Source organism: Myotis lucifugus, unplaced genomic scaffold (assembly GCF_000147115.1).
Source record: "Myotis lucifugus unplaced genomic scaffold, Myoluc2.0 scaffold_5, whole genome shotgun sequence".
NCBI classification, from domain to species: Eukaryota; Metazoa; Chordata; class Mammalia; order Chiroptera; family Vespertilionidae; genus Myotis; species Myotis lucifugus.
This window is the reverse complement of record NW_005871053.1, coordinates 11,308,256-11,330,283: the sequence shown is the minus strand read 5'-3', so window position 1 is coordinate 11,330,283 and position 22,028 is coordinate 11,308,256. Positions and strand designations below refer to the sequence as shown.

Genomic DNA, 22,028 nt, shown 5'->3' with positions numbered 1-22,028 from the left:
CTAAATGTTAAAAGTATCAACTTCTATCTCTTATTTAAACATCTAACTTATTCATTTGTGAGATGTTTATGTGTGTATGTGTCAGGCCCTCTCCTGAGCAGGGGAACGACAAAGGCGAGTCAGATACAGTTCCCGATAGAGAGCTAATAGCCCAGGGTGTGAGGCAGAGAAGTATCAGATGAGAACAGCTCAGCATGAAAAGTGCCTGGATGGAGGGAGGCTGGGGTACCTCCCAGAGCACCTGGGAAAGGAAGCCCCTGGAATTGGTGGGAAGAGGATCCTTGAACTGTCCTGAAGATAGTTGGGGGAGGGGTTATTCCAGGTAGAGGGAAAGAATGAGCAAAGGGCAAAGGCACTGAGACCGGAGAGAGTTTAGGGGATTTGGTAAAAAATTAGTTGGCATTGCTGGAACTTGGCATGGGGTGCGGCAGGGGAAGATAAGGGGCCAGGTTATGATGGGTTAATGAGCTTGGATTTGTTCCTTAGGCAATTGGGAGCCACTGAAGGGTGTCAAGCAAGGGTGTGCTCCAGGAAGGTTGTTCTGATTGCAGGGTGGAGAAGGGAATGGAGCTGGCAGAGCTGGAGCCAGGGAGATGCGTGAGAGCAGATCATGGCAATTGCAAAAGCAGAAGATATTGAGATAGTGGCAGTGCTAGGACTGCCTGGGGGATTGAATGAGAGGGATTAGGGAAAGAGAGCAGTATCACAGGGTCTACCCACATGGGCTGCCTCCCTGCTCTGGTTCAGACCGCAATCAAACAGAAATTGCAAGACACAAAGAGACAGAGACCAGCAAAAAAAATTTTGCTTCCTTTCATATTCCATCGAATGCAATACTATGTACTTTCAGATAATGCACAAAGCTACCAGCTTTCTGCTCAAAGCAGGGTTCTTCAATGGTCTGAACAGTCCTGGGCCCCCAGCTGGAGACAATTGTTTAGTTTTGAGAGCAAATGCAGAAAAATGAGACCTACTGAAGCATCCATCTTATATAAAAACTGCTGTTTGAAATTTTAACCCTGCACTTTGGCTTCTGTAAATGCTTGCTTAAATAATAAGGAAAATAAGACTACTCCCATTTCAGAGAGGCCATTAAACCTTCCCCAGATGAAGTTATCAGTGCTGGCACTAGGCCAAGCCTTTGGTTGAGGTCTCAAAGCCTCAGCACATAGGGGCTCTTTAAGAACTTGCAAAGGGGACTGGAAAACCCCATATTTGGGAGACAAAGAAGGTAAAATGGTATAAATACAGGAAACTTCCTGTGTGACTTCACCCAGAATTCTAGAGACATTTTTCTCTGGGCCCGCGAATAATAATAAATGTAACTCCATCTCTCTGAGCATTGCTTGGTTCTTCTCCGGTTTTCTGTAACACTACAGGTTACAGGGGAAACTGTTTTACTTTTCCTGCAAAGATAGGAAATGTTCTGTTCACTTCACCACTTTCTCCAGGGGAGAGAGAAGTTGGTAGTGTGAGGAAACTATAGGGAAGGGGAAAACTTGGACAAGTGAAGGAAAGGATCTTATATAGAGGGAGACATTGGAGAGAGAGAGAGGGAGAGAGGGAGAGAGAGGGAGAGAGGGAGAGAGAGAGAGAGAAAGAGAGAGGTTGGGGGTGGGAATCAGGGCCCTAAAGGGAAGATTGACTTTAGAAAGAACCTCTAGGTTGGTAAAGACAGAGAAAAGTTATATGAAGATATTCAGAAATTTGAGGGGTGGGAGTGGGGAGCAGGGGGCAGAGAAAGTACTCTAAGGAAACTCATGTTTATGGCCTGTATCTTTCCAAAAACCTAAATAAGGTGGCCTCCTAGTTGGGAGTTATACTCCAGGGAAGTGATGAGTCTTTGAAGTGGCCACTATGAGGAATATCATCGCGGGTGCATTAGAGATGGAAACAATGATTGCTCACTAGCACAAAAAACCCAGGTGGAACTTAACTGAATAGCATTCCACACTAATGAAGTTAATCAGTGTTTAAGATAACACATGCCGAACATTCTAAAAAGCATTTGACAGCGGTTCTCAACCTGTGGGTCGCGATCCCTTTGGCGGTCGAACGACCCTTCACAGGGGTCGCCTAAGACCATCCTGCATATCAGATATTTACATTACGATTCATAATAGTAGCAACATTACAGTTATGAAGTAGCAACGAAAATAATTTTATGGTTGGGTCACAACATGAGGAACTGTATTTAAAGGGCCAGAAGGTTGAGAACCACTGCACTAGACCCTCTCAAAAAATGTACGTCACCACCACCACCTTTTCCATTTATCATCTCTAGCAATTCTTAGCAAGAAGGAGTAGAAGAGAAATCAGATACTGTGGCTTTCTTTAGGCTTGAGACTGGCTTGGATGACTTGGATGATGGGTGGACAGGAGGGCAAGGGAATCAAGGTGAGCGGGAGAGTGTCCTTGGGGGTCTTTGGGGTCTGGAAGAAAGTAAAGCCAGAAGTGGCTTACCGACTTTGAATCTGGGTCAGGGTCAGGGTCAGGGGACTGGCAGTTACAATGAAGACAAAGCATATTCAGTGAGAAGATGTCAAGAAAAGCGTTTGTAGAACTGAGATCTTGGGCACTTTTGAGAGATAATTGGGAGCTAGTTATATAGCTCAATTTGTAGACAATTTTATGGAATAGAAATAAATGTTTTTAATTATTGAAGCACGAATACATGCTATGACTTAGTCCATATATCATAAAACTCCTTTCACATGAAAGTGCAAAATAGGGAACTTTCTAAAGACAAGAAAATAGATTGTTTGGGGCTTGGGTGGGGTGGGTGGAGAGGTGGAGGTTAGGGGTATAATAGCAGAGTGATAGCTAAAGGGCAATGAAGTGATGTAATGAAAATATTCTCAAATTGACTGCGGTGATGGTTGCACATACCTGTGCATACACTAAACACTTTAATTGGGTAAATTGTACAATATGTGGATATCTCAATAAAATGTCAACATAAGAAACATTCAAACCTGTAGAGAATTTTTATGAGTTTATTTGAGCCAAACTGACAACAATTGCTGGAAAACAAAACCTCAACGGATTGAGAAAATGCTCCTAGAAATAAACGTTTTAAAAGAGTTGACAAATTGAGAAATCCTGAGATCAGAATTTGAGGAGAATAAACAAAGTGATTGGTTGGGGATGGGAACACCAAAGATTGATATCAGGGGAAGGGGTAGAGAGAAGGGATAATGGGGTCAAGTGCTGGAGAAGATGATATAAGAGAGTGATGTGAATTTTTCCAATAGGGAGGGAGAGGTTAGGGAGAACAATGGATGGGGAAAGGCAGAGGGGAGCAAGGATGGTGCCTCCTTCCCCTGACCCCTCACAGTGAGTGGATGGAAGACAGAGCCAGGGCAAGAGCATTATGGGGAAGTGGTCCATTTCAGTTATGATGAGGAGGTGAGGAGTGTTCAAGAATAAGGCTAAGAGTCATCTGTTGTTCACAACAGAGCAGAGGCTGCCCTGGGCATGAAGAAGAGCTTGTGTGATGAGTCCCCTCTCACCTCTCCTGGGCGGAAGCACCCTAGTTTTGTTTTCCAGCAACTGTTGTCAGTTTGGCTCAAATAAACTCATAACAATTCTTTACAGGTTTGAACGTTTCTTATGTTGACATTTTATTGAGATATCCACATATTGTACAATTTACCCAATTAAAGTGTTTAGTGTATGCACAGGCATGTGCAACCATCACCGCAGTCAATTTGAGAATATCTAAGTGGTGCAGTTTTTTGGAAAGTAAGACTGTGATCCAGTTCCACTTCAAAAAAAATATTTTGGCGACATTGTACTATTTGATATCTGATACCATTTGCTGATGCTGATTATAGTGTTTGAGTAAAACTGTTGGACTTTGTTTTTCCAGTAATTTATAATTTTTGCCGTAGCACATATTTGATTCAGGTACAATATGTATCCAAGGCTTACTCTCTCAAAGGAGGTTAAAAACAGCCCTAAAATTCTGTGAATAGTTTGGGGTTTCATTTTCACCTAACCTGTCTGAGATGCTTTAAGCAATTTGGCCATTTCCTTTACATCAGCTTCCATTTCCTTGACCTTGACAAAGACCTTTTCCCCAAAACTAGTTTTGCAGATTCCTGAATTCATTGACATCATCTGGTATGTCCTGTCACCATTACAGTTCAGAGAAGTAGCCATGAAAGCATGCTTTTTTTTCTTTTTTTTATCATCACTTCACAAGAGTTAGTGGGAGAAGAGCCCAACCACTGTCTGGAAGGAGCATGGAGGTAGGGAAGGTGCTGGGTTAGCTGCACGGGGACCCCCTCCTGCCTTCCAACCTCCCATCATGTACTCAACTGCAAGCCTCTGTAAAATTACAAGATCCAACATGTCATTCCCCTGTCGGTGGCTTGGAACCAGCTGAAACCACAAATGTTAAATTCTTAAATGCCAAGGGTCTGCTCTATTACTTGGTAGAAGAATTAAGTCGCTGATTTGTTTTCTGCTCTGTTGAATGGACTTTAATTCTACCCTTGCAGTTTGCCTGAGGCTGATTAAAACAATGACCTCAGCTTTTCTGATTTCTTTTCAACCTGCAGCAGTGACCTTTAAAAACAGATTTCTCACTGTAATAGCTGCCCAGATTTTCCCAGTAAGCCTGCTCACTCACTTCCTCTTTTACTGGCAAATGTGAGTGTGAGTGCCTGCACCGCCAACCCCATAGTACGTACACAGATGGGTTCCTGGGCTTCTGTGTAAATGAATGACTTCTGAATGAAAACTTCATCAAATGCTGAAGATGCTTGACACATAGGAGGTTAAATATCCTCCTGTCCTAACAGACAAGAAATGAATCCACACCCTGTTATAATTGCCATCTGCACCTATATATGTCTCTCTATAACTGAGTAAAAAAATTCATATGTAATTTTCAGCTAGTGCCACTCATTCTTGCTGCTTAGAGAAGGTGAGTATATGTCTAAAATAATTGATGATGAGATGCTGATTTATTGGAAATCTGGCCCAAACCATGCTTAGATGGAAAAAAAAACACCCCAGGAAGATACTATAGTGATTTCCATTCAAATTATTCTTCTATCTTTAATCTACATGATGTTTATTTGATAGATGGAAGCTTAAGTTCCAGGGTAAGATAGAGCTTATGTAATTAAAGTTATGTATTTCCATCCGTATTGCACTTTCAGTAGAAATGGTGTCAGGCCTTCATAATCTTCCATTGTTTTCACATTCTAGGTCCATGATTATATAGTGGCCCAGTACATGAAATTCGTGCACATTAAAAGGGAATTAATTAGAGGAAATATTTTAATATTGCTATTTGCCCTTTCTCTATAATAGAAGTGCCAGAGATGAAAGAAAATTAGTAAAATGTATACGAAAATCTCCCTCCCGTCAGAGTCTGGGGCGTACCGCAGGACCCAGAGTCAAGTCCCTGCCCACTGGAGCGTGCCTCAAAATCACTCGAGACCCAGACCCAGCTGGCCCCACCCCTGTCAAGCCCCGCAGGGCAGGGGGCGCAGCCTCAGGTCCCCCGTCAGGCCCTGCCAGGTGGGGGGCACGGCCTTAGGTCCCTCGGCCTGGCCTCAGGTCCCCCGGCCCCAGTGCGAGAGGGTGCAATGACCATTTGCATATTAGCTCTTTATTATATAGGATAGACAAATAAAAGTTTCTCTTTTAACAACCCTGTTATTAATGGGTATAACAAACTGGAAATAAGGATTTGGAAGAAATATGCAACATCACTGACTTTGTTCTATTAGTAGTACTCTATCCTCAATTTTGATTAACATTTACTTTACTATATGGAACTCACTGAGTGTGTTGATAAGGGAGTGGTTTCTCTGATCTATCCGTGTGTCAGCTTGTCCCTGAGCTCTGTCCATGCCCACAGGAGCCTTTGTCTTGGTCTTGAGGGCTACCACCTGTAAGTAAGCCTGGACTCCTTATTCCTTCTCTACCTTTGTTTTATCGATCCCCTGCAGTTTTTCTTAAAAAAAAATAAAAACAAAAAAATATATATATTTTATTTCAGAGAGGAAGGGAGAGGGAGAGAGAGGTAGAAACATCAATGATGACAGAGAATCATTGATCAGCTGCCTCCTGCACGCCCCATGCTAGGGATCAAGCCCGCAACTCAGGTATGTGCCCTGACTGGGAATCGTACCGTGACCTCTTGGTTCATGGGTCAATGCTCAACCACTGAGCCATGCCAGCTCCAACAGATTTTGTGTCTGGAACCTGTGTTAGTCATTCTTCACTCATTCCAGTTCTGCTCTTGGCTGGAGGGGATGGCTGTGATCCTGAGTTTGGAAGAATGGAGGCAGTGGTGGCCTATACAATGGTCCTGCCACAGGTTGACTGTCTAAAAGACCATCAGGCATTTCTTAGTGCAAAATTTAGCCTCTCACTAACACATCCCCTGTCATTGTTAGGCTAAAGGATTTCGGTTCCATCCCCTCTTTGAGTTATGATTTAGAGGCCTCCTTCTATATTACTTTGTTCTTCGTCATGGTTGTGGTGAAGGGAAGACTGTCTTCTGCCGCACCTACGTGAAGCTCCTGCAGCCCTGGTTTGAGCTTCCTACCTGTAAGTCACCGCTTCCACAGGCATAGTCAACAAACAGGAAGAGGCTAAGGGATTAGGGAGTCACTTTTGGACAAAATATAAGTAAAACAAAAAAAACTTTAATGGTCTAAAACTTTTCTAAAAGAAAGGAATTTATTGAGTGATATGCTAGCCAGAAAAAGGACCAGGTCCTGGGGGCATGCAGACTAAACCAGCAGCAGCAGGGGTAGATGGAGGGGACAATGTGTCCACCATCCTGGAGTTGACAGGCACTCTTATACATGAATTTGGGGAAGGAATATATACATTGTTTTGAAAGAATTTAAATTGGCTATACATAAAGGGTGGGAGAACTCCATTTGTCTGAGAAACCAGACTTGGCAGACAACATACTTAGAGCCTCATAAAAACAAATAGGAACTCTAGAAAACAAGTCCTAGTCGTATGGAATTGGAAATGGGGCTCATTCTGGGTAGGTACATAGTCCATAGGACGAAGTGTTTGCTCCTCAGGATTGGTTGTGGGCAATAGCCGGGAAGTTCATTCAAGATAAACAAGATGCAGGGGCCTGTGTCAGTTATTCAGCTATTCTTTTTAGATAATTGCCAAAACAGCCACCTGGAGGTTAACTCAGACTTGTAACATACATTCAGGAATGTTATCAGTCTTGGTTGGTCTCAGCCTGCAGTTGTTAGCTGATTAACATGTCTTGTCTCTTCCTTCCACCCCTCCAGCCTGCTGTAATTTAATTTAGGACATCTCAGAATTTCTCCTTGTCATATAATAGTCCTCAGTATCATTCTATATCGGTCCACACATAGAGGTCCGCAGGCCCAGTGATGCGGTAGTAAAGATGCTCACACGGGAATGGTTTGAATCATAATGCAGGTGGCATGGAGATTAACCTGCAGTGAAGACAGCAGCTCTTCAGGAATGTGTTCCCGAGAACCATCACTGCAGTGTCTGAACCGGTGTGGTGGGCTCTGCAGCTCCTTTCCTAGTCACGAGCTGGGCCTAGGACGTTTCAGAGTGTCCCCCATTCTCTACTTCATCGGTGCCCACTGTTGTCTTAGGTGAACTCCCAGCTTCTGCCTCTGTCACCCACGCTTCACATCCAGTTCTTACTCTCCACCCATTTCCTTGAACTTGATGTTTCAGCCTTGCCCTTGCTGCCACTTGAACCAGGGACTCAGACACCAGTTCCTCCTTTTCTGATCACTGAAACCTAAGGTCAGCCCTGAGCAGCACCATTCCCACCACCATACCAACCCCAAACTCCAGGAACCACTCCAACCCACAGTTTCTTCCTCGAGTCTCTAAACTTTAACCCCCAAAACTCCATTTGTATGAGAAACCAGGCTTGGCAGACAATATATTTAGAGCCTCATAAAAACAAATAGGAAATTTAGAACAAAATAATATGGAATTTGAAAATGTCTCCTGAGTCATTAAAACTTACCTTATATTCTTCTCCTTTAAAAAGTTTTTTATTGATTTTAGAGAGAGGAAGGGAGAGGGAGAGAGAGATAGAAACATCAATGATGAGAGAATCATTGATCAGCTGCCTCCTGCACGCCCATCCTGGGGAAGGAGTCCACAACCTGGGTATGTGCCCTGACCCAGAATTGAACCATGACCCCCTGGTTCATAGGTCAACACTCAACCACTGAGCAACACTGGCCAAGCTCTTCTTTTTTTTTAATCCTCAGATGAGGATATGTTTTTATTAATTTTAGAGAGAGGGAGAGAAACATTGATTTGAGAGAGAAACATCAATCAGCTGCCTCCCATTCATGCATGATGGGGGATTGAACTGCAACCTGGATAGGTGCCCTGACCAGGAATCGAACCTACCACCTTTTGGTGTATTGGAAGATGCCTAATCAACTGAGCCACACCATCCAGAGCAATACTCTTGGTTTAATACAATGCCTTTTGCTATTTATCTATTTGTTTATATGTATTTCCATTCCTCTAAGCTTTGGAATATCAATCCAAGTACCTTTTAGTTGGAAGTCTATAAATTTCACATTAAACAAAGAATTCTTCAGCAGATTGATAATAAATGCTATTCTCAAGTAAGGCACTAGGTGGAGAGTGTGAATTTAAAGGAAATTTAAATTGGTGATGATGATGAGAAATCATTCAACTCAAGAAAACTAAAAAATGTTAACCAAATTTACTTTGATTAATTTAAAAACAGACAAATACAAAACAATATAACACTTTTTATAAGTATATGTAATCTAGGATAATATAAGTAAAGACATAAAAATTGTAATAAATATATTTTTTTCTCATCAATAGACCCTCCACATCCCATAGCCAGAGCAGGAAGGTGAAGCAGGCAGCAGTTTCAGAAGAACAGTAGGTGGGGAAGGCAGAGAAAGGACTAGCAGGTCATTTTTTTTTTAACTGGCTGAGAAAATGAGGTGGTCTTTTTCCGAGTGGAAGGACCTTGCATCTACATCAGCTTCTAAGTTGCCAGCTTCAATTTTGGGAGCAAATAATTTTACGGAATTCGATTGCCTGTACACATGGGAAGAGGTTATACATTGCTAATCACAGCAGGTCAAACCTTTTAAAAGTTGTTTGTTGTTTATGAAATATTATTGGAGAAGATTTTTATGAGGATCAAGGTCAGATTCGCAGACAGCATCTGCATGGAGGTTAAATCGGTGAGATGGACAGCTGGGCGTGCAGACAGTCTGCAGTAGGTCAGAGATAGCCATCGCAGCCCTGGTGGCATTGCTTGGCACCTGCTCATATAAAGATGCTGAGTGCTGCTTTGTTTCTAAGAGCAAGACATTGAAATCAGCCTAATGTTGATATATGTATTAATGATTTCTCTCAAGTTTGCAGAATGATACCTACACTATAATATCATTTTTATAATTAAACATACAAAATCTGTACGTTGTTCATGGGTACATATTGTATATAATCACTATTTAAAAATAGACTAGAAGGATACCCACCAAGTAGTGGCCATTCAAGAAAGGGAAGTGGTATGGAACATGGGTCACAAAGGGATTTTAAATGAACAAATAACATAAAATGTAAGCACTTATTGATTTATTGATGTTTGCTATATTTTTCTATGAAGTTTCCTATAGTTTTTTTTCCTCTTTTTTTCTTTTCTTTTTTTTTATTAAATCTTTATTGTTCAGATTACATTTGTTCCTCTTTTTTTCCCCCCATAACTCCCCTCCTCCCAGTTCCCGCCCCACCCTCCGCCCTCACTCCCCACCTACTGTCCTCATCCATAGGTGCACGATTTTTGTCCAGTCTCTTCCCGCATCTCCCACTCCCCTTTCCCCCCCAAGAATAGTCAGTCCATTCCCTTTCTATGTCCCTGATTCATTATAATCACCAGTTCATTCTGTACATCAGATTATTTATTCACTTGATTCTTAGATTCACTTGTTGATAGATGCATGTTTGTTGTTCATAATTTGTATATTTACCTTTTTCTTCTTCCTCTTCTTAAAGGATACCTTTCAGCATTTCCTATAATACTGGTTTAGTGGTGATGAACTCCTTTAGCTTTTTCTTATCTGTGAAGCTCTTTATCTGACCTTCAATTCTGAATGATAGCTTTGCTGGATAAAGTATTCTTGGTTGTAGGTTCTTGGTATTCATCACTTTGAATATTTCTTGCCATTCCCTTCTGGCCTGCAAAGTTTCTGTTGAGAAATCATCTGACAGTCGTATGGGTATTCCCTTGTAGGTAATTGAGTCTCTTTCTCTTGCTGCTTTTAAGATTCTCTCTTTGTCTTTTGCTCTTGGCATTTTAATGATGATGTGTCTTGGTGTGGTCCTCTTTGGATTCCTTTTGTTTGGGGTTCTCTGCGCTTCTTGGACCTGTAAGTCCATTTCTTTCACCAAGTGGGGGAAGTTTTCTGCCATTATTTCTTCAAATAGGTTTTCAATATCTTGCTGTCTCTCATCTTCTGGCACCCCTATAATTCTGATGTTTGTATGCTTGAAGCTGTCCCAGAGGCTCCTTACACTATCTTCATATTTTTGGATTCTTTTTTCATTTTGCTTTTCCGGTTGGGTGTTTTTTGCTTCTTTGCATTTCAAATCTTTGACTTGATTCTTGCGCTCCTCTGGTCTGCTATTGGGTGTCTGTATAATATTCTTTATTTCAGTCCGTGTATGCTTAATTTCTAGTTGGTTCTTTATCACAGCATCGAGGGTCTCATTAGATTTCGTGAGGCTCTCATCAAGTTTGTTGGCAGCTTCTAGCACATTATTGCAAGCCCTCAAAATTGCGTTTTTTAGCTCTATATCCTCCATTTCTGTCATGTTTTTTTGTCTCCGCATTTTTTATGCTTTCTTGGTGCACCCCCTTGTGGTCTTTGTGCGCAGTTTTGTTCTAGTTAAGTCTTGATTGTTGTAGTTAATACTAGAAGGATTTGACCACCAGGCCAACTGGCTGTGAGAATCAGCTGTGTGGAAAACTTCTGTCCTCTGGAGAGGTGCTAATCTAGCCTTTGCCTGAGGCTATCCGGCAAATGGCTCTGCGCAGGGCTTGGGCAGGGCGGGGCGGGATCAACAGGGCGGGTGGAGGGAGCAGTTATGGCTGCTCTCAGTCCTGTTCCCAGAGGCTCTGCTTCTCAGAACCCCAGCAACCGCTGCAAACCTCGGAGAGAAAGCTGCCCTCACGTTCCAACTGATGCCAGACAATCCCGCCTCTCCCGTTTGAGTCTGAGTCCCTAGAGACTCGCCCGGATCTGGAGCTCAGAGTCTGAGACTCCCTCCTGATTGAAAACGACAACCGCGCCCTCAGCCACCAGCCCACTTTGCGTGCGCACCTCTGTACCTTTGTATTTTCCACACTGCGCCTCCTCTGAGCCTCGGTATGCTGTTCTCTTTCCTTCTAGTTGAAGAGTCTCTCCTCAGCCAGCCTTCCTGTGGTTCTGGGTGATGTCCGTTCCGTCTTTTAGTTGTGTTTTTGAAGTGGTTGTTTGCGGCAGCAATCTCCGGTGTTTACCTATGCCGCCATCTTGGTCTCCCCTCCTATAGTTTTAAAATTTCTCAAAAAGTTGGGGATGGTACCAGTGGATAGCATGAGGGGACCTCAAAGAAAGTAACCCAATGAAAACCATATGCCTACAAGTGAACAGAAACAATGTGAGAAAGTGCTGGGATTGGCCTGGAAGAAAAGCAGATAGAAGTAGTGGATGGACCCATTTGGTAATGCTTCCTACTGTGGTAGAAGAAAGGCTAGAGCTCTGGAGCTCACTAACCCCTGCGAGTCCCACAGTGACAGGGAGAGAACGTGGGGTCCTGGACTGGACTTGCTCTTCCTGTCCCTTTCTCTGAAGTCTCTGTGATAAGACTTCATGGGATAAGACTGAGAATGAGACATCTTCATTGCCTCCTTCCCGCTACATTACTGTCTTAGTGCTAATATTCTTTGGGTAAACTTCTAGGCGTGAAAGGATGCATACCAGAAGACCCTATCATGCGGAAGATGCTGAAAAATACTGCCTTGAGGATGATTTGGTCAACCTAGAGGTTCTGGACGAGGTACTAAACATTTAGGAGATAATTCTCACAGATGACATTTGTGTCATGTGAATGGTCTGACCTTTCTGTTTAGACCATATCCTCCTATAGTCGCTTGAAAGTTTACTAGCTTGCATAACCTTGGTGAAGCTCAGGGTGTATTTGGTTGCTGTGACACCCTGCACAGTTTTTTTTATAGTCCCTGAAATATCCTAAATGATGACGAGAAAAGGACTAGATTTTTTTCCAATAAAGCTCTTTATGTTGTAGATGTGACTGTGTTATATGAGTTGAAATATGTTTTTCTGTTTAGAAAAAAATGCAGTTTAACCCTTAGATGAAGATGATTGCTTGGTCTTCATAAAGAGGAGCTTCACTTAGGGAAGTGGTGAAGTTAATATAGCTGGAGTTCTAAATTTGAAAATTGTGATAATCCCCGTTTAAAATATGCATGTTTAATAGAGCTGTTAATTGCACTGGCCCTGCTTCTACCTCTGGGGACCCTTAACTACAATGCATGAAACATTATTTTATAAAAGTGTATAATTCTATATTCCCACCACATAAATTTTAAGTGCAGTGCTTTTAGAAATAAAATTACTATTTTGTCTATATTTTATCAATAGGAATGACCTATTAAATCAAATTCTAAATGGAGAATTTTGATTGGGTGAAATACATTTTTCATAATAACAAATAAAACCTTTGCTGGATATTCAATATCTTTTAGCAAGTCCCAGGGAGACTAATTCTTTCAGATATTCTTTTTATTTTTATTTTTTTCAAGATAGAGATCTGCTTTTAGTATCATTTGAGTCACTGTATGTTTTAAATTGACTACTTTCATCTTTTAGAGGAAAACAGAGGGTGTTCCAAAAAATGTATACACATTGTAACAGCTAAAACTCAATTTTGAAAATGAAATGTATTTTAATAAACACTGCCTTTATAATTACTCAAAGTGTGTGTATACATTTTGGGGACACCCTATATTCTTGTAAGGATATTTATTTTTATTTTTGGAGTCTCTCCCTTGTTGGAAATGATGTTTACTCTCAATGCCATTTATCCTCTTCTTAGGACACAATTATTCACCAGTTGCAGGAGCGTTATATGGACTTGCTCATTTACACATATGTCGGCGACATCTTAATTGCCTTAAACCCCTTCCAGAATCTAAGCATATACTCTCCACAGGTAAGCGATGCTTTAAGAACATGTTGCTTCTTAGTAGGAAATTAAAAATCACAAGGGAAAATGAAAAGAAGGAAAAAGTGAGAATAAAACTATGCCCCTGAGGGGTGTTATCCCAAACTACAGATAATAATGCAACACAGAAGGAACTCTTACATTTGGGGGGAACTTTTTAAAGCAAGATGTAACAATGATCGCTAACATTCATTTAGTGCTTGCTGCAGGCATTGGGTTACCTCGTTTACTTCTTACAACCCTGGAAACAGGCACTATTATTAAGCCTATTTGGTATGTGAGGAGACTTAACATAGTGAGGTTCACTCCCTTGCATGAGCTCATGAAGCCAGTAAGCGAAGAACTGGAATTTGAACTCAGGCCTGTAGGTTCTACAGCCTTCCTGATGCTACAGTTCCCCAAATAAGTGACAAAGCCTTGGTTTCATGGCCACAGGTACTGGAGCATTAGAAGGTCCAGTGGAGTAGTAGAAGAGTCCTTTAAACTAATTATCTTTTCTTCAGTTTTCCAGACTTTATCATGGGGTGAAACGTGCCTCAAATCCCCCCCACATCTTTGCATCAGCAGATGCTGCTTACCAATGTATGGTTACTTCCAGCAAAGACCAGGTAAGAACTCACATTCCTTCTCTACCAAGTCACACAGTAGAATGTGTTCTGTCTTCTTCTGCAGCTCCTAAGTCTTCCAGAAAACTTTCCATTCTGGTTGCTAGTATTGGCTCAAGGAAATGGCAAATGAAATAGTAGCTTGGTGGAACAGGGTCAGTGGCGAAGCCCGAGTAGCAGAACATGAAAACCTTTTTCAAGAAACATGAAACTTTCTTGTCAAGAGCACTCATTTTCAATGCAATAAGGATATTTCTAATGTGAATCTGAGACATAGAGCTAACAGAAACCCAATTACATGCAATGATTGTAATAAAAAGAGAATGTAGAATGACAAATGAAATTCATTCCTATTTAGGTCTCAGAATGTTCGCGGTCCAGTCCTTTTTGTATGAAATACTGCTCATAGGTTCACAGTGGCCAGGCACTACACCGTTTAGCTGCTGAGAAATTGTGATGGATTTGGTAAATACTGAACAAACCTTGCATTCAATGCTAGTTAAAAACAAAGCTAACTCATATGTTTGAACTTGCTGGACCTCCAGTTCAGAGTGGTGGCCTATTTAACCTTGGACCCTTCCTTTACTTTCAATATGTTTTCCTTTGTGTCTTTATTTTGTTTAAAATAGAAATAACCGCCGTAACTGGTTTGGCTCAGTGGATAGAGTGCCGGTCAAGGGCATGTACCTTGGTTGCAGGCACATCCCCAGTGGGAGGTGTGCAGGAGGCAGCTGATCAATGTTTCTAACTCTCTATCCCTCTCCCTTCCTCTCTGTAAGAAATCAATAAAATATTTTAAAAAATAAATAAAATAGAAATAACCTTATTTCATGAGGAAATTTGACAAGAGAGTTATTATGTGTATATTTCCTGAGACTGTGAAGTTCCTGCTTTGGATTTGCTTAGGAATAGATGAAATTATAACAGTGCAAATTACAAAATGGAGTACATGGGTACATGGATTCACCATAGGTTAGAAACTTGGCTTCTCCAAATTCTTACTTTTCCCAGAGACTTGTGGAGTGTCCATAGATTTCACCGAGAGGAAGTAAATGGAGAGATATATGTGTTACTCAAGTTAAGAAGTTGCCCTACCATGTCTTTTTCTGGCACCACTTCTGACACCAAATGTGTGTCTTTTCCAACACCAGCCAATTCTCCGACACCAACTGGATGTCCAACAGTTCAATCCATTTAGTTCTAACACTATATCCAGTGTTAACACAGATATCACAGGGTCAGAGATCTGTCCACAAGACTTCCCCCACTTCAGATGCCAGCAGCAAATGGGGTGTCCAGATTACCCACACTTCTGCCTGGATGACTACAAATTCAGGGATTCTCACAATCCCCTTCAGGTTTGAAATTTCACTAGAACAACTCACAGAACTCAGGGAAATACTACTTACGTTCACTGGTTTATTATAAAGGTTACAACTCAGGAACTGAACCAAATGGAAGAGATGCAGAGGGCAAGATATAGGGAGGAGCGTGTTGCAAAGCTTTCGTGCCTTCTCTGGGCACGCCTCCCTCCCAACACCTCAGCATGTTCACATCAGAATGAGCTCTCTGAATCTTCTCTATCTAGAGTTTTTATGACTCACTCAATCTTTATCCCTTCTCTCCTTCTAGAAGTTGGGATGGAGAGGCTGAAAGTGCCCACCCTCTAATCATGTGTTTGGTCTTTCTGGTGGCCAGCCCCCATCCTGAAGCCCCACCTTGAACCATTTGGTTAGCAGTTGGGTTTGGTTGAAAAGTACTTGTTTGTGAATAACAAAAGATATTCCCATCACTCCTACCATTCAGGAAATTCTGAGGGTTTTAGAAGCTTTGAGCCAGGAACCAGAGACAAAGACCAAATGTATAGTTTTTTAAAATTATACTGTATCCACTAATCTCTTTTCTATGTAAAGAGCTCCTAGAAATGAATGATAAAAAGACCAACAATACAAAAACATAGGCGAAGTATATGAACTGGTTACTAAAAAGAGAGTATGAATTACCTTAAACATATGAAAAGATACCTAACCTCACTCATAATAAAAGAAATGCAAATTAAAACTACCCTGAGATACCATTTTTTTGGACCTATCTGTTTGGTGAGACTATAGGAAAATAGGTACTTTCATATATTGGTACAATCCTTAGGAAAGCAATTTGGTACTATCCATCAGATATGCAAATGCATTTACCTTTTGATGCAACAACCCCATTTCTAGCAATTTATTCTGTAGATGAACCTACATATAATTATTAATGACCTATGTATAGAGTTCTTCATGGCAACATTGTTTATAGTAACAAAAGGAAAAAAAATCAAGTATCTATCCATATGGGACTAGTTAAGTAGATTATGGTACATCTATACAGTGGAACAGCAGGCAGCTATGAAAAGGTTGAAGAAGCTCTGGATGTTCTGAAAAGGAAAGGTATATTGCTGAGTAAAAAATTAAAGTGTACGGTGGTGGATGTTATATGAAAACCATAGCTGAACACACAGGGTGTTTTCTGTGCTGTGAATTCCTCACCAACACTCTGTTTTCTGTGTCAGTGCATTGTCATCAGTGGAGAAAGTGGCTCTGGGAAGACAGAAAGCGCCCACCTGATTGTCCAGCATTTGACTTTTTTGGGAAAGGTACTGACCACCTGCCTTATGTATTGTGGCTACAAGTTTCTGCAGGGTAACCGCAATTTTACAAATGATGAAAATACTGTTTTGTTTTTTAGGGTTTGCATCAAAACATTCCATCTTTAGTATGTTTGCCTCCTGATAGCTAGGTGTCTTAAGATGTCAGCATGCCATCTTTCTTTCATGTCATGAGAAAAATAATGCCAGCACAAATTTACTAGATGATTGGCAATTCATTTTTTATGTTTTTAATACAATAGAAACAGTTATCCATTAAGTAGTAAAAGTGGTTAAACATTAGGAACAGCATCTGGGAAAGCCACTAAGGTGATTAAAGGATTGGAAAGTAGGAATCTTTGAGCAAAAGTTGAGGAAAATAAAAATTGTCAGCTTGGTGAAATGGACATTGAAAAAAGGACTTAGAAATGGTTTAGCAGTTACGTATGCTCAGAATTAGTGTATTATGAGGCCAAGAAAGATTTTAAGGAATATTTATTACAGATGAGGTTTATGAATATTATAATGGATGACTGAAAAAAGTTATGGGATCTCTCTATTTAAACTTGTTTCTAAATGGTTTAGGCATTTTAATTGTCAAGGATTTTAAGTGAAGTGTGCTGGACAGAAAAACTGATCTAATCTGGCGTCATCTGATGCCTATGCGCTGGCGAGTTGCTCATCTGAGAAAGCAATGCTGGAGGTTGATGCTCATTTCCCCAAATGAAGTTCTTCTCAAAAATATCCATAATGTGAATTCTATGGGCAGGGAAGGATGCCTGGCAAATTGCTGGGTTAGTGTTTCTGGAGGCTCCTTCTAACTGCTCTCTGTTTGGCACAGGCTCATAATCAGACCTTGAGAGAGAAAATTCTGCAAGTCAACTCCCTAGTGGAAGCCTTTGGAAATGCATGCACGGTGATCAATGACAATTCCAGCCGTTTTGGAAAATACCTGGAGATGATGTTTACACCAACTGGAGCTGTGATGGGAGCAAGAATCTCTGAATATCTCCTTGAAAAGTCCAGAGTTGTAAAACAGGCAGTGTAGGTGCACTATTTTATCGCTGGTTTTGCTCTGCAATGCAGACCAGGAGGCTTTGGGAATTTTAATTGCTGCATTTTTACTCTTGTCCTTAGCATCCTGATAGCTAGGATGGTTTCCCCGACCCTCCCTTCCCCCAGCCTCTTCAGGAGCACAGAATTATTTAAGCAAAGGAGAAACTGTGATTTCTAACTGAAACGATGTTTACAAGCAGAGTACAAAGGGCTGGGGTGGGGGTACTTTGAGATAGAGATACCCTTTTCTCCTGAGTTGGTTATACCAAGTAGAATTTAACAACATTGCACATACTTTTAAAAATCATTAGGCCCCTTAAAATTGAACTTGTCTTAAAAAAAGTACTGAGAATATTCTACATGTCAATTTTTTCCTCTAGATTGAGAGAGGAAAAACTATTTTCTTTTAAGAAGAGCAGGACATCAATAGTGCTCAACAGCATGGACTGCTCTGGGTTTGGGTGCTGGCTCTGATAGTTACTGTGTGACTTTGGGTATGTCACTTAACCTCTCTGTGCCTCATCTGTGAAATGGAGATGATACTAGAGCCTACCTCATGGGTTTGCTGTGAAAATTAATAGTTTGTTTATATGAAATACCTTTAAAAAGTTCCCAGTGTGGTACATGTTATCAGAGTTAGCCACTTTTTCTATTATTATTACTATTGGAGGACACCAGACCTCCTCAGGAACAGGCTCCATTCATGCGTTGTACAGTAATTATTGAATTCGTGCTGTATGCCAGGGCTGTGCTCCCTCCTGGGGTTGCAGGAATAAACAAAATAGATAAGGTCCAATATTCATGGAGCTTGGAGTGGATGGGGGTTGGGGAGCCCAAGGAGGATCTCAAATGCAGAACCTCTTAAATGCAGAACAATTGTGCTAAATACCAGGAAGCAATGTAAGGTGCTGTGAAGGTAAAACAGGAGAAGGAAGGGCACATGACCTAGTCCAGGAAGGAAGGGGCTCCCTGTGTATGAGACACTGTATCTGAGATCTGAGGATCACTAGGAGTTAGCCAATGAGGTGGGGAATTCAGAGGGAGAGAGGGGGAAAGATAATCCTAAGACCAGCTCATGCAGGACTTTGGAACCAGGCTGGGGAACCTTATTCTAAATGCAGTTATTCTTCTGAACCTTATTCTAAAGGTAATTGGAAGCCATTGAATGTTTTCAAGAAGGGGAGTCACAAAACCCAACAAGCATTTGGAAATGACTGTCCTGCCTTCAGTAGGGTGAATGGATTGGAGGGGAAGTATTTCATTGAGGCTGTTAGGATACTGTTGCCAAATTCATGTGAAAGGATGTTGGGCAGGACTAAGATGATAGCGATGGAGATGGATGGAGATGGAGAAGGAGAAGAGTTGATGAATCTGAGAGAGATGTGCAAGGAAAATCCACAGGACTTGTTCTAGGTTAAGAATCCAAGCATCTTCCTCTATCACCCACTTGCAGTTTTCTCACAAAATAGGGCCTGACATGAAGAAAATTAAACAAATGAGCAAAAGGATGGAGTTAGAGTTATTTTAGCTTCCCTGTGGCTTCTTGATTAATTTTATGAGGTACCTCATTTATTTCTCCCAAAATTAAGGTGATTTTAAAGTTCAGGGAGCTACCTCTGACAGCGTAGAAACTCCAGTTTTCTGTGTTCAAATATAAAGTGGTCTTTTACTAATATAATGTGAGAAGAGTTCCAGTCACAGCTATGTTATTTCTTACTATGTATATTGTTTATTAACATAAATATCCTTATACCTTACTTTCCTCATATGCAAAAAAGGCATACTAAAGCTGACATCACAGGGCTGTTCTGAGAATTAAATGAGAAGATATGTGATATACCAAATGTAAATCTGAAACATAATAGGCGCCTAATAAATCATAGCTTATTATTAATAAATTTAGTCAATATGATAGCACTTAAACAGTAAAATAGACTGAAGACACATTGAATGAGTAGAAGATGGCAGCTTTACAAGTCCTGTTCAGCTGACCTGATTCTGTCCTCTTCTGGGCACATAGTAGGATTCCCCTTCTTGGTAGCTTGTGGCTGGATGTGGTCACACGACCAATTCTGGCAAATTAGCATCTAATGCAAAGACCCTCCAGAGCTCTGGCAAAGTGCAAGATGGTGACTGCTCTATCAGCCTGGGCCCAGGGTGACTATGATAAACACAGCCCCTCCCCCTCCCTGCTGGCTTTCAGTGGATGTACTCTGAGCAAGAAGTAAATCTTTGTTGAGTTAAGCCTCTCAGATCTTGGGATGTTTATTATTGCAACAGAACTAAGCTAATCCTGATTGACACATGATGAAAATCAAGTTGAAATTATACTAGGAATGGATATTGGTAGGCAAAGTTTGAAAGAATTGGAACTAGAGGTAGCTGCAAAAAAAAAAAAGGAAGAAGAAGAAAACTATAAGAAGATAAGACCAAGATGGATGAGCCAAAGCCAGCACATTTACCAGGGGTTAGCGAACAAGCGACATTCATACCAGGCACACAGCTTCTTGAAACCCTATAAAGCACACCACCATCACCACATGCTGTGTTAGAAACCTGGGAGGTAGACTCCAGGTCCCTTTTCCTCACTGCCTTCATTCATTCTAGTAGGATTTTTTTAAAAGTTATTCTTCCAAAACATATCTTTAGGCTTACTTTTTTCTTCATCATCAGGGCCATTACCCAGTTTAAGCCTCTCTTACAACCTAGTCATCATCTGTCAGCTAGAATGTACTTTTCTCAACATAAATGTACTCATGTCGCACACTTACAGTGCACCCTGGCTCCAGCACATCAAATAATTCTAATTGACTAATCAGCAAAATCCCCAGTATGGCCTAACAACTCCTTGCCTACCTGCCCACCCACTTCTCACTACATTCTTTTGGATCTGCGTGGTATTACACTCCCAGCCTTTGTGTACATGCTGCTCCCTCTCTTTGGAATGCTTTCCCCTTCTCTCTGTAGCTCCTTCCAGCCCCTTCACATGGTTCAGAGTTTGATTTAAGTGTTATTTTCCTAGAGATCCCTTCCCCTGGCTTGACGCAAGTAGCCCTTATCCTGCACATTATTCTTCATCTCAGCCCCTCGTTTGTCTCTTTCAAAGTCCTCTTCACAGGTTTCCTTATTGAGTCACCTAGTTCCATCACTAGAAGGGGAACTCCAGAGGGCCTGGATTCTCTGAGTCCTAAATCCCTTGCATCTGCTGCAGTGCCTGCCATGATTGGCACTTGATAAATTTATAAGTTGAGTGAACAAATGAGTGAGAAACGGCAAGTAGAGGCATCTAGATTACAGGGCAGAAATTGATAGGATAAGCAACCAGAGGAAGGCTAGGATATCCAGGAGAAGCTGGAGAAAAGAGTGGGGCCCATGTCACAAATAGGGACAAGGAGTAGAAGCAAGACAAACTGTCTTTCCATAGAGTCAAGTTGGCCAAGGGGAGGATTTGCCAGAATTCTTGGGATTGAACAGAAGAGACTGTCTTCCTCTAGAGCAGTGGTTCTCAACCTTCCTAACACCGCGACCCTTTAATACAGTTCCTCATGTTGTGGTGACCCCCAACCATAAAATTATTTTCGTTGCTACTTCATAACTGTAATTTTGCTACTGTTATGAATCGTAATGTAAATATCTGATATGCAGGATATATTTTCTTTGTTACAAATTGAACATAATTAAAGCATAGTGATTAATCACAAAAACAATATGTAATTATATATGTGTTTTCCGATGGTCTTAGGCGACCCCTGTGAAAGGGTCATTCGACCCCCAAAGGGGTCGTGACCCACAGGTTGAGAACCGCTGCTCTCGAGGAAAGAAAGGGTTCCAGAGCAGTTGTACTTTCCCTTCCTTGTCTCATCATAAGCTGACAGCAGTCCATATACCACACTTAGAATAGCATCTATCTTAAAGGACCCTGGCCAGGGTGGCCTAGGAGAGGGTGGACAGCAGTAGACCAGGGGGACTGATGTATGTCATTTTGAATTGTGTTCAAAAGAGTACAAGTTTGAAAGCGTGAAGACCTCAGTCTGGGACCGGTTCCACTCCCTAATTTGCTGTACAAACTGGTGAGCCACTTAGGGCTCCAGAAGAGTAGGGAGTTTGGCTGAGCTCTCTAAGATGTAACCTGAAGTAACCTGAGCTACTAACATAAGGCATGGGCACAGATGCATAGTCATTTGGACTGGAATAGAAACACGTATAAACAGAACTGTTATCTTAAATGTTCCATTCTGTGTACAGTAAACCTAAGTGTGTTCAATAATGTGACATGGTTACAATTACTATACTAATCCTATCACTGTTACTATTCTGTAATTGGGATGTAGCATATTGAATTGCCTGAAAATTCAAATTTGCTACAGAATAATATATTGCACAGAAAGGAAATGGTGTGAATTAGTTGGGGCGTGGAAGCCCAGAATATGTTATTAATAATGTCCCCTCTTCCTTTTTGTTCT

General features: G+C 41.3%; 1 protein-coding gene across 1 annotated transcript in view; it reads left to right on the top strand.

The window, feature by feature from the left end:
- The window catches only part of MYO3B (myosin IIIB), a 357,063-nt gene that overhangs the window by 139,053 nt on the left and 195,982 nt on the right, over positions 1–22,028 (top strand). The window contains exons 11-15 of the mRNA XM_023743517.1: positions 11,994–12,090; positions 13,150–13,266; positions 13,782–13,886; positions 16,435–16,518; positions 17,351–17,553. Of these exons, the coding sequence (XP_023599285.1) occupies positions 11,994–12,090; positions 13,150–13,266; positions 13,782–13,886; positions 16,435–16,518; positions 17,351–17,553 (606 nt within the window). The remainder of the gene's footprint in view (positions 1–11,993; positions 12,091–13,149; positions 13,267–13,781; positions 13,887–16,434; positions 16,519–17,350; positions 17,554–22,028) is intronic.